The sequence below is a fragment of the Lolium rigidum genome, chromosome 7 (genome assembly GCF_022539505.1).
Source record: "Lolium rigidum isolate FL_2022 chromosome 7, APGP_CSIRO_Lrig_0.1, whole genome shotgun sequence".
In the NCBI taxonomy this organism is placed as follows: domain Eukaryota; kingdom Viridiplantae; phylum Streptophyta; class Magnoliopsida; order Poales; family Poaceae; genus Lolium; species Lolium rigidum.
The window spans coordinates 9717826-9729527 of NC_061514.1; the positions used below are offsets into that span (position 1 = coordinate 9717826).

An 11702-nucleotide genomic window follows, 5' to 3' on the forward strand; every position below is an offset into this window, starting at 1 on the left:
GCAGACATCTGCAATTCAAATAAATCAACTGAGATTGCAACTTCCAGGAAATTTGGCATACTCTCTTGACCGGCGAAGTGGAACTGTTCCTATTTTACTGGTTCCCGTTCCAGTTTCATTTTGTTCAACAATGAGGATTTTCTCTTGGTCTAGCTAACAGAAGTTCAGTGCTCTGCTGTCATCTTGACGAGTTGCGTGAGAAATAAAAGAGGATAAACTATTCCAAGTATCATGCTACTACTACTATTAGCAACCAAATTAAACGGATGTCGAAGTAGAATGTTATGTTCCTGGTCCAACCAGCGTAAAATTTTCAGTACACTGATACCGTCAAACAAAGAAAAACTCCAGTACATCGACCCAGCTGCATCGACCAACCTTTGAAAAGGCTGTCCCCTCGCTCTCAGTTCACTACATAGCATACCTAGTCAGTCTCCATGAGCTCTCTGCTGTTCAAGCAGTGCTAACAAGTATCGCCATGGCGGCAACCAACCAACTGCTTGTACACCTGCTCCTGCCGCTGCTCTTGATCTGCTTCCTCCTCCTCTCGATCCAAACCTCCGCCGCCGGTGGTTTCACTGACAAGCTCGAGTGGGGCCAGAACCTCACCGACGGCCAGACGCTCGTCTCGCCCGGTGGCTCCTACACTCTCGGGTTCTTCTCTCCCGGGGCGTCCACCAAGAGGTATCTCGGCATATGGTTCTCCGTATCCAACACCACCGTCTACTGGGTCGCCAACCGCGATCAGCCTCTGCCTGACAAGTTCGGCATGCTGGTTTTCAACGAAGTCGACAGCCTCGTCCTGCTCGACGGCTCTGGCCGGACGGCGTGGTCTTCAAACTTCCCGGCCGCCTCCGCCGCGGCGGTCTGGCTTCTCGAGTCCGGCAACCTGGTCGTGCGCAACGGCAGCAGCGACATCTCCCTGTGGCAGTCGTTCGACGAGCCCTCGGACACCTTGCTGCCCGGCATGAAGCTGGGCAAGAACCTCTGGACCGGAGGCGAGTGGCAGCTCACGGCGTGGAGCTCCCCCGACGACCCGTCTCCGGGGGACTACCGCCGCACGCTGGAAACGGCCGGGCTGCCAGAGCTCGTGGTGTGGCAGCGCGGCGTCAAGAAGTACCGCACGGGCCCGTGGAACGGGCGATACTTCAGCGGCGTCCCGGAGGTGTCGTGGTACGCGAACAAGTACACGCTGTGGGTGACGAAGAGCCCCTCGGAGATGACCTACGGGTATACCGCCGCGCCCGGCACGTCCCTTACCCGCGTCGTGTTGAACTACACCGCCGGCGGGGTGGAGCGGCTGGTGTGGGACGCGGGCACCGGGGAGTGGGTCTCCTACTTCAAGGGGCCGAGGGACCCCTGCGATGCCTACGCGAGCTGCGGGCCGTTCGGCCTCTGCGACGCCGGGGCGGCGTCGTCGGGGTTCTGCGGCTGCGTCGAGGGGTTCAGCACTGTCGTCTCCGCGTCGCCATCTGCGCAAGAGGTGAGAGATAGCGCGGACGGGTGCCGGCGAAACGCGGCACTGGACTGTGACGGCGGGAAGACGACCGACGACTTCAAGGTGGTGCCTGGGGTGAAGCTACCGGACACGCAGAATGCGTCGGTGGACATGGGCGTCGAGCTGGAGGAGTGCAGGGAGAGGTGCTTCGCTGACTGCTCGTGCTTAGCCTACGCCGCCGCGGATATCCGAGGAGGCGGCGACGGTACCGGCTGCGTCATTTGGAAGGATGCCATCCTTGATCTTCGTTTCGTCGACGGCGGGCAAAATCTCTACCTGCGGCTGTCAAAATCGGAATTTGGTATGTACTATACAGATTATCCCTGCGCCACATACTCTTGCGGTCTCTCGCCTTAATGTTTTTCATTGTCTTTGTCTTGCAATATGACTAGACTTTAATCTCCCTTCAACTAAATAATGAAAGTATATACAAGTTACAAAAATCTATAATCATGGTTCTGACACGTACCTAGCAAAATACTAGTCAAACTTGAAAAGGTTTGACTCTTAAATTTCGGAACGGGAGTGAGTATTTCCTATCAGTAACTTTCCTACAGAATTTTCAATTTTTACCATTTATTCTTGATGCTAAAGTAAAAAATATTGCCTGCTTTAAAAATCAAGTCTCTACGTTTACATCGGTAGCTTATTATTCCATATGTACTCTATTTAACCAGTTTCCTCAATCCACCCCATGCCCACAACTAAAAGGCATGTGGCAAAAGTCTTGGAAGAAACACCGCTAAATATAAAAAACCATAAATAAAGTAGTTCCATTGAACTGAAACATATCTCAGTCATGTAAAGTTTAAATATGGCGTTGCTTATTCCAAAAATTTGCATAGCCATAATCTAAATTGTTCGAATAATAGTTGAAATTCATCTAGAACACTTGCTAAAAAAATTCATCTAGAACTGAAGACGATTGCTAAAAAGATTATTAATATTTTTCCTCCATAGAATCTCAAAGTTTATGTTCTAATTTACAAACAAATACATATTTTGATTTTTATAAAATTCAAAATTATTCTAGTATTTTTTGTAAAACTAAAAAAGTGTTTAATTCAATCTTTTGCATGAAATCCCTGAAGTAGTTGCCATGAACCTTCATTTTTCAACAAAAAAACCATACCAAATTATTTTTTTGACATTTGAAAATATTAATAAATTAAATTAACATCAACAATTTCACCTCCATAATATGCATGCCATGAAATTCAGTGTAACTTGTACTATTAAATTCTTAAGACTATTTACAATAAATGACTAGGGTTCAAGTTAACTTTATTTTTCTAACAACTAAATTATACTATTAATTTAAGTTAAATTTAAAATTTGAATTCAAGGGATAAAAACATAGATACATAATTCAACAGATTCAGTTCACAAACATTTGTTGCAAATTTCACTCATTTTGTAAATGAACTAGGTGTGATTTTTTTTCAAATTTGAAGAGAAATTGGATAATTATTTTTTCTAGTATAAATGTACCAAATAACCACATGGACTAGAGATGCGGGCATGATGTGTCTTTGGTGGGGGAAAATAATTTTTGTAAGAAAGTGATAAGACACAGCTAATGGATACCATGGAGAATAAATTTCCTTAAATATCTGAATTTTGACAATTTGACAGAAGTAAGGAATGGAATTTACTCAAATATAATTTGTATCACTCTCAATTTTTTTTTGTATGACTCTCAGTATGTATAATGCTAAATTGCAGTCTAACATTTTTTATTCCATAACAGATGACTCTAAGGGGTTCCCTACACTACTTGTTGCCACCCCTATAGCTTCTGCTTTTACGATTCTTCTGGTACTCTTTGTGGTTTGGTGGAGAAGGAAGCGTCGAGTCGTTGGTAAATTCTGCCCCGGTGACTCAATTTCGTTGTTATTTTCATGAAGGAGAAAAATGGTAATACATGGTATATGCAATGTCTTAATTAAATCCACGGGCTCCTTTTGCAGGTGTTATTCCTCATAATCCTGCCATGGCGGTTCCTTCAGTTAGTCTAGCTATTATAAAGGATATCACTATAAATTTCTCTGATGGCAATATGATCGGCCAGGGTGGATTTAGTGTCGTTTACAAGGTTCGTGCGTGTGTATGTGCCTATTTTGTACTCTTCGATAAAAAAATGCATTAATGACCATATCCTTAATGTAAAAGTTTCATCTGTTAAGACATTGACATAGAGAAAAACAACCATCGGCAAGCTCAGTTTCTAACATGCCAAATTCCAAAATCACCAGGGGAAGCTGCCGGAAGGAAGAACGGTTGCTGTCAAGAGGCTTAAACAGTCTGCGTTGACCACAAAAGGCAAGACAGATTTCGTGAGAGAAGTTGAAGTCATGGCTGGGCTCCGGCATGGCAGTCTTGTTCGTCTCCTTGCTTACTGCAACGAAGGCAAGGAGCGGATACTGATCTACGAATACATGCAGAACAAGAGCCTGAACGCCTACATATTCGGTACTCCCTAGTTCCTCAATTAAAAGAATATTCTAATTCTTATAAAAACTAAAATGTGATCCAAAGGATACCGTGTATGGTGTGCTAGCCCTTATGAAAAAAGAAAATATTTCGTTATGTTACCGTAATAGTTGTAGGCATCTAAAACACTTATTTGGTACTAACAGGTGCGGCCAAACTTCGTGCGTCACTGAACTGGGAAAAAAGACTAAAATTATTACACGGTATAGCGCATGGAATTGCGTACCTACACGGAGGATCAGGCGAGAGTGTGATCCACCGTGACCTCAAGCCTGGAAACATTCTTCTAGATGGCGAGTGGAATCCTAAGATCGCCGACTTTGGCACTGCCAAGCTATTCGCCGCGATCGATCAGGCGGGTCCTGATCAAACAATTGTGATTTCACCGTAAGTTCTAAATATGCATCCTCCCCACAAGAAATTGCATGGGTTCGATATGTACCTAACATTGTTGAATTCCGTGAAGGGGGTATGCAGCTCCGGAGTATGCACGGGGAGGGGAGATGACCCTGAAGTGCGATGTCTATAGTTTCGGAATTATCCTCCTGGAGACACTCAGCGGGGAAAGAAACGGTGCCTTGCACAGGCTCCTTTCGCATGTAAGTTTGAAATACATCAGAAAATCCTATTTCTTCGACACCTAATATATGCATGACCATCCTCGTACAATTCGTGCACATTGATATTGTCGTTTGGACACATAATCTCTAAATTGAATATTCTTCTTCTGGAGAGGACGTAAGAAACATTATAAAAGGTGCTATGTACTGATCAGATGAAGCTCGGCGATTCATTTTGGCAGGCCTGGGGATTGTGGGAGCAGAACCGGATCGTGGAGCTTCTTGACACGACAATGGTGCCACTTCCTGAATCTGAGACAGAGCTATTGTCCGAGCTAAAACGGTGCATACAAATAGGGCTCCTCTGCGTCCAAGAGACGCCCGGCGACAGGCCAGCCATGTCGGCAGTTGTGTCCATGTTAACGAGCACGACGTCCCATATTGACTGGCCCAGAAGGCAGGTGGATAGCAGAGAAGCCGTGGATTCAAATTCGTCTCGTGGGCTTAGGACCGATCTCTTGAGCTCTACTACAACTGATCTGACGTAAACAGCATGTGTCGACCGGTCGAGCTTGTCCAACTGTTGTTGCCTGGCGATCACTTCAATTTATTGGTAGGAATTGACGAATTGTCCCCTACAATGTTTTCGGGGTGAAGTGTGGAGTAAATCTCTATACTTTCTTACTATTTTGCACACTGCGGTGATTGTCACCGGTGGCTTGCATTGGTATTTTACTAATTGTCAGTTCTCGACTATCATAGTTTACCTCACTTACAGTAAAAATTCATTAATTAGATAGTGAGCAACATGTAAATACAATCTTAGTTTCTTTTGAGAAGGGTAACACCCGGTTTCTGCATCAAACGATGCAAATAAGCTGTATATTTTGTTTGGCTTATCTTTGTCAGATTTATGTACTAAAATTATTAATTATGATTGCAATGCTAGTGAGTCTAATATTTGACATTCACAACTTTGTCATATAACATTTAAGTGCATCACGCGGCTATTCAATATAAATTTAATTCCAAAATTTACTATTGTCAAGAATTTCAAGTGTTAAGTACTCCATCCATTCTGAAAAACTCTACATTATGGGCTGAAAATTTGTTCTGAAATACTCTATATTTTAGTTTTTAGTTAACAAGATCACAGAAAATGAAGCGGTCCTCGTTTATCTATTAGATGTTACTATTTCTAATGTAGCTTGGATTGGTTGTTTATCTATTTAAGTAGTACTAATAAATGTAGTACTAATTTGTTTGATTTTTTGCTAAAAGAAAACGGAGGAAGTATGTGTGCAAGCTAGGCAACCTCGCAAGTTTCACAAGACTGCGGAGGTAAGAGATTCGGCACCACTAAAACTCATGCATTTAGATCTTTGTGAAATGAATGACGAGTTGATAAATGGTGGAAAGACATGTTTTCTGACTTTAATTGATGACTCCACTCGATATTGTTATGTGTACCTTCAGAAATCTAAAGATGAAACTTTTAATCACTTCAAAATCTTTAAGAGATCCTTTGGTATCCAACAATTCATCTCGAAATAACGGAACTCATTTGGCAATTCCACATGTATGTTGTTTTACTGTCACAGAATTCTAGCCTCATTTCATTTGCGGATTCCACCAAAATGACGTCAGACCTAAAGTTGATTCCCATCTCCGATCCATCATTTGGAAATCTACCTTCTAAGAGCAACTCTAGCAAACCCCCCATCCGGCGGTACCGCATAACACGGATGAGGTTAACCACATCGGGTTTTTGTCTGCAAAAAGCGATGCCACAGAACATATGACCATAAAACGGGATATGCTTTTTTATGGTTTATTGAGAGTGCCAGTGTGAACACTTTCTCTCACTATAATTTTTTTTGACAATCAATACCACATATATTCATAGTAATAAATAGTACATGGTGGAGATACACGAGCTGACTCCATCAATTACAAAATAAAGTCTAAAAGGTACTAACAAATCTTTGAGGTCTTCAAATTTTTCCTTCTTCCAGAACATAATCTTGTACTCTTCTGAGGACAGCCAAAGATAGATAACGAACCATAGACCTGTAAATACCGACGAAGGTTCTCCCATAATTTTAATTTGAGCCGCAATGCCAAGGCTGCGTGCACGCACGCAACCATTAAAACAGTCATTCAACATCGGCAAGAGTACCAACACCAGTATGTCAGGGAATAATAACCGACTAGCCTTGTTCATATCGATGGAGAGCCAAGAATACGAATCACCATTGTCGAGGACGTAGCAGTCGGGACAAAAACTGCGAGGATAATCCTCCTCGCGGCAACAACGACAGAAGATCCAAAATCGATCTGGTGAAGCAAGATCTGAAGGCCCATACCTAGAGCATTGTAATCTTTCAACACCATCATTGACGTCGGGAAGAAGACCTCGTCATCGAACAAAAGCCCGAAGATCACTTATTGCAGACGATGCCATCTCCATTGAGGGAAACCAACAAGAAGACGACTACCAAAATCCTAACATAATCAACTGAAAACACTACTTTTATTGAAAACTCCATGCATAGATCGGGTTCCCCACTCCTCGCGATGCCGGCGAAGCCGACTGGAGGAGAGGGAACCGATATATGGAGGAGGCTGAAGTGGAGGCGGCTAGGGTTTTGGAGAGGTGATACGTCTCCGACGTATCGATAATTTCTTATGTTCTATGCCATATTATTGATGATACCTACATGTTTTATGCACACTTTATGTCATATTCATGCATTTTCTGGAACTAACCTATTAACAAGATGCCGAAGTGCCAGTTCCTTTTTCTCGCTGTTTTTGGTTTCAGAAATCCTAGTAACGAAATATTCTCGGAATTGGACGAAACGAAGACCCAGGGGCCTATTTTGCCACGAACCTTCCAGAAGACCGAAGAGCATACGAAGTGGGGCCACGAGGTGGCGACACCACATGGCGGCGCGGCCAAGGAGGGGCCCGCGCCGCCCTATGGTGTGGGCCCCTCGTCAGGCCCCCGACTCTGCCCTTCCGCCTACTTAAAGCCTCCGTCGCGAAACCCCTGATGCAAAAAACCACGATACGGAAAACCTTACTGAGACGCCGCCGCCGCCGATCCCATCTCGGGGGATTCTGGAGATCTCCTCCGGCACCCTGGCCGGAGAGGGGATTCATCTCCCGGAGGACTCTACACCGCCATGGTCGCCTCCGGAGTGATGAGTGAGTAGTTCACCCCTGGACTATGGGTCCATAGCAGTAGCTAGATGGTTGTCTTCTCCTCATTGTGCTTCATTGTTGGATCTTGTGAGCTGCCTAACATGATCAAGATCATCTATCTGTAATACTCTATGTTGTGTTTGTCGGGATCCGATGGATAGAGAATACCATGTTATGTTAATTATCAAGTTATTACATATGTGTTGTTTATGATCTTGCATGCTCTCCGTTACTAGTAGAGGCTTGATGCGTGTAGTTGACACGTCCGTTGGGAACCCCAAGAGGAAGGTGTGATGCGCACAGCGGCAAGTTTCCCTCAGTTAGAAACCAAGGTTTAATCGAACCAGTAGGAGTCAAGAAGCACGTTGAAGGTTGATGGCGGCGGGATGTAGTGCGGCGCAACACCGGAGATTCCGGCGCCAACGTGGAACCTGCACAACACAACCAAAGTACTTTGCCCCAACGAAACAGGTGAGGTTGTCAATCTCACTCGGCTTGCTGTAACAAAGGATTAACCGTATTGTGTGGAAGATGATTGTTTGCAGAGAAAACAAGTAAAACAAGTATTGCAGCAGATTTGTATTTCAGTATTAAAAGAATGGACCGGGGTCCACAGTTCACTAGAGGTGTCTCTCCCATAAGATAAAAGCATGTTGGGTGAACAAATTACAGTCGGGCAATTGACAAATAGAGAGGGCATAACAATGCACATACATGACATGATAAGTATAGTGAGATTTAATTGGGCATTACGACAAAGTACATAGACCGCCATCCAACCGCATCTATGCCTAAAAAGTCCACCTTCAGAGTTATCGTCCGAACCCCTCCAAGTATTAAGTTGCAAAGCAACAGACAATTGCATTAAGTATGGTGCGTAATGTAATCAACAACTACATCCTCGGACATAGCGCCAATGTTTTATCCCTAGTGGCAACAAGCACAACACAACCTTAGAACTTTCGTCACTCGTCCCGGTGTCAATGCAGGCATGAACCCACTATCGAGCATAAGTACTCCCTCTTGGAGTTAAAAGTAAAAACTTGGTCGAGCCTCTACTAGAAACGGAGAGCATGCAAGATCATAAACAACACATGTATAATAACTTGATAATTAACATGACATGGTATTCTCTATCCATCGGATCCCGACAAACACAACATATAGAATTACATATAGATGATCTTGATCATGTTAGGCAGCTCACAAGATCTAACAATGAAGCACAATGAGGAGAAGACAACCATCTAGCTACTGCTATGGACCCATAGTCCAGGGGTGAACTACTCACTCATCACTCCGGAGGCGACCATGGCGGTGTAGAGTCCTCCGGGAGATGAATCCCCTCTCCGGCAGGGTGCCGGAGGAGATCTCCAGAATCCCCCGAGATGGGATCGGCGGCGGTGGCGTCTCAGTAAGGTTTTCCGTATCGTGGTTTTTCGCCTCATGGGTTTCGCGACGGAGGCTTTAAGTAGGCGGAAGGGCGAGTCGGGGGCCGACGAGGGGCCCACACCACAGGCGGCGCGGGCCCCCTTGGCCGCGCCGCCATGTGGTTTGGCCACCTCGTGGCCCCACTTCGTATGTTCTTCGGTCTTCTGGAAGCTCCGTGGAAAAATAGGCCCCTGGGTCTTTGTTTCGTCCATTTCCGAGAATATTTCGTTACTAGGATTTCTGAAACCAAAAACAGCAGAAAACAGGAACTGGCACTTCGGCATCTTGTTAATAGGTTAGTTCCAGAAAATGCACGAATATGACATATAATGTGCATAAAACATGTAGGTATCATCAATAATATGGCATAGAACATAAGAAATTATCGATACGTCGGAGACGTATCAAGCATCCCCAAGCTTAGTTCCGCTCGTCCCGAGCAGGTAAAACGATAACAAAGATAATTTCGAAGTGATATGCCATTATAACCTTGATCATACTATTTGTAAACATATGTAGTGGATGCAGCGATCAAAACAATGGTGATGACATGAGTAAACAAGTGAATCATATAGCAAAGACTTTTCATGAATAGTACTTCAAGACAAGTATTAATAAGTCTTGCATAAGAGTTAACTCATAAAGCAATAAATCATAGTAAAGGCATTGAAGCAACACAAAGGAAGATTAAGTTTCAGCGGTTGCTTTCAACTTGTAACATGTATATCTCATGGATAATAGTCAACATAGAGTAATATAACAAGTACAATATGCAAGTATGTAGGAATCAATGCACAGTTCACACAAGTGTTTGCTTCTTGAGGAGGAGAGAAATAGGTGAACTGACTCAACATAAAAGTAAAGAGAATGGTCCTTCAAAGAGGAAAGCATCGATTGCTATATTTGTGCTAGAGCTTTTATTTTGAAAACATGAAACAATTTTGTCAACGGTAGTGATAAAGCATATGAGTTATGAAAGTTATATCTTACAAGTTGCAAGTCTCATGCATAGTATACTAATAGTGCCCGCACCTTGTCCTAATTAACTTGGACTACCGGATCTTTGCAATGCACATGTTTTGACCAAGTGTCACAATGGGGTACCTCCATGCCGCCTGTACAAAGATCTAAGGAGAAAGCTCGCATTTTGGATTTCTCGCTTTTGATTATTCTCAACTTAGACATCCATACCGGGACAACATGGACAACGAGATAATGGACTCCTCTTTAATGCATAAGCATGTGGCAACAATTATTATTCTCATATGAGATTGAGGATATATGTCCAAACTGAAACTTCCACCATGAATCATGGCTTTAGTTAGCGGCCCAAAGTTCTTCTCTAACAATATGCATGCTCCAACCATGAAGGTGGTAGATCTCTCTTGCTTCGGACAAGACGGACATGCATATCAACTCACATGATATCCAACAAAGAATAGTTGATGGCGTCCCCGTAAACATGGTTATCGCTCAACAAGCAACTTAATAAGAGATAAAGTGCATAAGTACATATTCAATACCACAATAGTTTTTAAGCTATTTGTCCCATGAGCTATATATTGCAAAGGTGAATGATGGAATTTTAAAGGTAGCACTCAAGCAATTTACTTTGGAATGGCGGATAAATACCATGTAGTAGGTAGGTATGGTGGACACAAATGGCATAGTGGTTGGCTCAAGTATTTTCGATGCATGAGAAGTATTCCCTCTCGATACAAGGTTTAGGCTAGCAAGGTTATTTGAAACAAACACAAGGATGAACGGTACAGCAAAACTCACATAAAAGACATATGGTAAACATTATAAGACTCCATACCGTCTTCCTTGTTGTTCAAAACTCAATACTAGATGTTATCTAGACTCTAGAGAAACCAAATATGCAAACCAAATTAGCAAGCTCTAAGTATTTCTTCATTAATTGGTGCAAAGTATATGATGCAAGAGCTTAAACATGAGCACAACAATTGCCAAGTATCAAATTATCCAAGACATTTTAGAGTTACTACATGTATCATTTTCCAATTCCAACCATATAACAATTTAACGAAGAAGAACTTCGCCATGAATACTATGAGTAGAGCCTAAGGACATATTTGTCCATATGCAACAGCGGAGCGTGTCTCTCTCCCATAAAGTGAATGCTAGGATCCATTTTATTCATACAAAACAAAAAAACAAAAAACAAACCGACGCTCCAAGCAAAGTACATAAGATGTGGCCGAATAAAAATATAGTTTCAGGGGAGGAACCTGATAGTGTTGTCGATGAAGAAGGGGATGCCTTGGGTATCCCCAAGCTTAGACGCTTGAGTCTTCTTAAAATATGCAGGGGTGAACCACCGGGGCATCCCCAAGCTTAGAGCTTTCACTCTCCTTGATCATATTGCATCATACTCCTCTCTTGACCCTTGAAAACTTCCTCCACACAAAACTCGAAACAACTCATTAGAGGGTTAGTGCATAATAAAAATTCACATGTTCAGAGGTGACACAATCATTCTTAACACTTCT

General features: G+C 43.3%; 1 protein-coding gene across 2 annotated transcripts; it reads left to right on the top strand.

Annotated features, from left to right (window-relative positions):
- Positions 1–434: 434 nt before the first annotated feature.
- LOC124675713 (receptor-like serine/threonine-protein kinase SD1-8) lies at positions 435–6245 on the top strand. Of its 2 annotated transcripts, XR_006993388.1 has the most exons (8): positions 435–1799; positions 3249–3359; positions 3469–3593; positions 3754–3970; positions 4138–4378; positions 4458–4590; positions 4794–5164; positions 5833–6245. XR_006993388.1 is itself a non-coding variant. In XM_047211789.1 (7 exons), exons 1-7 carry the CDS (start codon positions 479–481, stop codon positions 5097–5099), a joined length of 2454 nt encoding a protein of 817 aa, XP_047067745.1. In that variant the 5' UTR covers positions 435–478; the 3' UTR covers positions 5100–5401. The 2 variants fall into 2 exon arrangements, 1 of the variants encoding a protein (XP_047067745.1); XM_047211789.1 differs by lacking the exon at positions 5833–6245 and having other exon boundaries at positions 4794–5401.
- Positions 6246–11702: the final 5457 nt, after the last annotated feature.

Bases quoted from the DNA above. Each gene is read 5' to 3' on its own strand.
- LOC124675713 (XM_047211789.1), top strand. From the start codon at position 479: ATGGCGGCAACCAACCAACTGCTTGTACACCTGCTCCTGCCGCTGCTC. The intron at 1,800-3,248 runs GTATGTACTATA...ATTCCATAACAG, and splicing joins GCTGTCAAAATCGGAATTTG to ATGACTCTAAGGGGTTCCCT. The intron at 4,379-4,457 runs GTAAGTTCTAAA...AATTCCGTGAAG, and splicing joins CAAACAATTGTGATTTCACC to GGGGTATGCAGCTCCGGAGT.